Source organism: Gymnodraco acuticeps, unplaced genomic scaffold, assembly GCF_902827175.1.
Source record: "Gymnodraco acuticeps unplaced genomic scaffold, fGymAcu1.1, whole genome shotgun sequence".
Taxonomy (NCBI): domain Eukaryota; kingdom Metazoa; phylum Chordata; class Actinopteri; order Perciformes; family Bathydraconidae; genus Gymnodraco; species Gymnodraco acuticeps.
The window spans coordinates 97,527-101,774 of record NW_022991131.1 but is presented as its reverse complement, the minus strand read 5'-3'; the positions used below and the strand labels follow the sequence as shown (position 1 = coordinate 101,774).

The 4,248-nt window shown below is 45.4% G+C and overlaps 1 protein-coding gene across 1 annotated transcript; it reads right to left on the bottom strand.

Annotated features, from left to right (window-relative positions):
* Positions 1-1,505: 1,505 nt before the first annotated feature.
* Positions 1,506-3,527, bottom strand: LOC117560337. The gene is made up of 3 exons (XM_034237192.1): positions 3,417-3,527; positions 3,053-3,211; positions 1,506-2,781 (listed from the first exon to the last, which is right to left on the bottom strand). Exons 1-3 carry the CDS (start codon positions 3,452-3,454, stop codon positions 1,506-1,508), a joined length of 1,473 nt encoding a protein of 490 aa, XP_034093083.1. The 5' UTR covers positions 3,455-3,527.
* Between the last annotated feature and the right edge of the window lie 721 nt (positions 3,528-4,248).

The following is a 4,248-nucleotide window of genomic DNA, read 5'->3' as shown; positions in this document are numbered from 1 at the left end:
ACACTTGTGATGCAAAGCCAAGTTGGAGTATTGCTCTGCAGTATTGGTCTCTGCAAGCTCTCCAAATGTTGCTGGTCTGGATGGCATGGCCTGCATGACTGCCATGCCATCAAAAAGAATGGCACCACCTATTGGAACTTTGTCAACCAAGCACTCTCCACCTTTGCTCTGCAATAGATCCATGAGAGCTGATTTGTTTGTTTTGGCAAGTGAACCATCAGCACTTGCTAATGGATATGACACAGTTCCCAAGGAATATGACAGAATTTCCCTCATTTCAATTTTCCTGCTCTGGCCAAGGATGAGGAGCCTGGAAAATAACTTCTTGTCAGCACGCAAAATCACTTCCTTGCCTGCTGCAGATTTTTTGGGGGGCTTTTTCTGATCACTGAGAGTCTTGAGTTTTTGTGATATTATGGGGGCAAATATGTCAACTGTTTTGGATAACAGTCTCTGCTCCATAAACTCCTTTACCGCATTTTCACCCTTTTCTGAGGCAACAAGCAAATCCTTTGTGATTTCTCCTGTTGCTACTCTTCCAGAGCTAAGACACACAATGCCGTCTTGGTGTACATCAAAAGGGTTGAGCATGGAATCAATAGTGTCCAAGATTCTACTCACAGCCTTTGCATCAGCAGAGATGCGTGTCTTGTCCAGGTATTTTCTTGTCCGTAGCTCAGGAGATATCCCTGCCATTGATTCACACTGTCTTGCTATCGCGGCTCTTTCATGCTGTGACAGTATCCAGCGATACACTGCAGACCGATTTTGTGTGATCCCTGTCCAGCCACCTTTGGTCTTGGCATCTCTGTTAAGCGTTTGCTCAATAGCCTGGTCGCAAGCAATGGAGGCAAATCCATGAACACTTTGTCGCTGGACAGTCCACTGGCCTTTCACATTCATGTCACTGTGGCAAGTGGGATGTGTGACAGGCAGATTCATCATTTCCAGCCAGTATGCAGGTAAATATCGAGCGTAATTTACTCTATCGTAGGCAAAAAACCATGGCATCATTAACCGGACGGTTGACAGGTGAAGCTGCCAGTTTGATTCTCGCGTTGCTCTCACAAACAGGAGGAGTAGCTGCATCATGTCAATGTATGAGCTCCAGAAAGCAAATGTTGCATTCTCTGTACTCCTCCTCTGCACAAAGTCTGCATATTTCGAGCACATATTATCAAACCTCTGATCTGCACTCAAAACATCCATCAATCTATCTGGAAAGGCACATTCCATCTCAGTGATGACATCCATGCACGCAGCTCTCTCTTGGGGTGGCAAGGAGTCCATGAAGGTGATAACCGGATGCGCTGCAGACTCTCATATAGAAGTTTTATGAGCCCTCATGCTGCGATTGTAGTGATGGCCATTGAGTACCCCATTGATGGATCCTGGGGCAACAACTTCAGATTCAATGAGGATATCTTGCAGTCCTGCATCTCCGAACCTTTTGCCTAGAATACTCAGGTAGGACATGCATGTATGGAATTCACCTAGTCTAATCACTAGACGCTTTGTAACTCAACATCCTTCCAGCGTATTTGCTGTGCTTTGGCATATATAGCCTGGTCAAACACTAAAACTATATGATCCAGTTCTAGCTGGTCAGCAATCTGGACACTTCGCTTCAGGATAGTGTTGACTGTTGACATCTCTGTTGGTGAGGCTTCAATGACTGGAAGATAATACAATACGGACTTCTGCAGAGTGTTTTCATCCTGAAGCAGTGTATGGAACCCTGTCCAGCTTGGGATTGTACAACTATCCGTACATGTGGACTTCACAAAAGCATATGCCATTTCAGCTTGTACAGCAAAGTGGGTGTCCATTCTGCATGTCGCTGACTGCACTGGTTGACACAAGTTCTGTGGCCCTTGCCTTTTGGACTGATGGTAAGGTTGTATAGGCATTGGAGGGGGGGCTATGAATGAAGTAACTCCCTTTCTCAGTGGCTGTCTGATTGCTGTGGACATAGGCTCGCCGGGCACACTCTGGAGCATAATTCCATTTGTATGGTGAGTAGTTCCACGACCCGATAGTGTCTCCTCACCAAAGTCAATGTTATCCCACACAAGTGTTGTGGGTGTCCGCTTTGAGAATCCCTTCGGTATTTTGTCTCTGCCTTCTACTAGTGTCAGTTGGGCAAGGCTAGTGTCTAGACTCAAAACTGTGTCCCATGATGCACAATGTCCCAGTCTGTTAAGCAGTGATACAATGCGTGATGATCCAGTTAAATGTCGAACAGTTAAACCTAAAGCCAAGGACTTGGGTGTCTGCTTGCGGCCCTTGGAAGCAAGGTACACAATGTCTTGACAAACAGACAACACTTTCAAATGTACGTCATCATCAATGTTGACATAATGATCCAGTGTTGGCTCCTCAGTGGAACCTATAATCCAGCTGAGCAGATTGTATAGTCCAATGGGGACAACAGTTTGAGATTCAGTGACATTTACATTTTCAGAAGTGGGAGGCCATGGGCATGACATGCCAGGAGTGTCACTAAGCAGTCTTTTCAAAAACAACGCTGCTGTATACAGTGTCCTTGTGTCCTCATGTGTTGTTTGGCACTTTGTTCTCCCTGTTTCATTGTCGCTGTCTGTCTGGCTCAATTCACTGGACTGTGTTGTTTCCGTACCGGATGGATCTGGTAGCATGTCCACGAGTGCATCCTTTGACAGAGTCTCAGCAAAAACCAGTTCGCAGACGTTGCGCTTGGTGGGCATGTGAAACGCTAGCTGAGGGAAATCTTGAGCCAGCCTCTTCTTCAACAGATCCTGTCTGTAACACAACAAAACAGTGACAATTACGAGTCACAGGAGTACCATCAAAAGCAGAGTGGTGGAGGTGATACAAGACATTACAGACTAGAACCTATCTGCCATACAGCACATTTAACACCAAAGAAGCCAAATAAAGGCCCACATCGTCACAAACAACACTACACACTACACATCATGGGGGTTTCTCCAAACAGGCCTGTCATACACATTTTGTTTAAAGCTGGCCTTGCACATGATAAATAATAAGACTTGTATTACATTGCAGTTACCTGTAGTTTGAAGCATCAACACCTTCGTTTGCTTTCACCATGTCAATGAAGGCCTGCCTCAGCTGGCCCATTCTAAGCACCTCATTGTTGACAAGCAGCCTCTGGCGGATGATCCTCTCACAGAACAGCTTGTAACTGGCATCAAACATTGCCTCATCCCTACAACACATGAATGAGAAGTAAATAAATGGATAAATGAATAAGTGTTGTGATTGTGTGCACATATAACAGAAGGAAATTGGATGTTTACTTATGTTAAGTATGTGTATGTGTATATATATATATAGCCATCGCCGACACACACCTGGACTTCAGTCTGGTGGTAGTGCAAATAGGTAAAGCAATCCAAGGAGAAATAACTTACTGTTCTGTCTCTGGTTTGTCAGGTCTCAGCAAAAACATGGTGTACTGACTGTAACAGCTTTTGTGGTACCGCACCTCCAGAGCCACACAGTCTTTGTCTTTTATATGTAAAAGAACACTTTGGTCATCTTTCTTCTCAGCAGCTTTCTGCAATTTGCCTAAACGGAAAAAAAGGACAACTCAATGAGTTTGTTGACGTATCTCTCACACATAATTGTACCTTTCAGTTATTCAACCACAGAGAATGTGTGTGTGTGTGTGTGTGGTGTGTGTGTAGTGTGTGTGGGTGGGGGAGGGGGTTTGCTTACCTGCTTTTAATGTTTCAGCCTTACACAGTTGATCCCTTTGTCGCTTGCCTGCTTTGATGATCATTTTCTCCTTCATCTTGCATATAATGCACAGGGCAGGAAGGACGGGGCCAGAGCCTGCGATTGGCAGGCCTGACCTTGATCGTAGCTTCTCTGTTTGGCTTCGGTACGTGCTGCGAGACGTCGATGGGATGGGCTCGACCTCAAGGTCCTCCCTAACGTCTTGATCTCCCTCACGTGCGAGCCGTCTTTCCACCTTCGTCATGGCCTTTGTGTCGGTAAACCTTCTGTAGCATGTGTGGTGGAAGCCAGCGTCCTCAGGAATATCTTCGAACTCGAAATCAAGACAGTGCTTGTGGTTTTCAGCCACCACGTTCCGAGAGTCTCCCTTCAAGCCGAGCGACCGTTGTAAGCTTGTCCTGTACGTATTCCATCTTGTATTGGTAAAACAATCAACCTTTTCGTGCTTCACAGACGTAATATGCATGTAACAATGTTTGTGTGTTGACAATTTTGACTTTTTGA

Coding starts and splice junctions, on each gene's coding strand:
- LOC117560337 (XM_034237192.1), bottom strand. CDS start 3,454: ATGTTTTTGCTGAGACCTGACAAACCAGAGACAGAACA. Junction 3,212..3,416: donor GACAAACCAGAGACAGAACA/GTAAGTTATTTC, acceptor CATGTGTTGTAG/GGATGAGGCAATGTTTGATG. Junction 2,782..3,052: donor GTTGATGCTTCAAACTACAG/GTAACTGCAATG, acceptor GTTGTGTTACAG/ACAGGATCTGTTGAAGAAGA.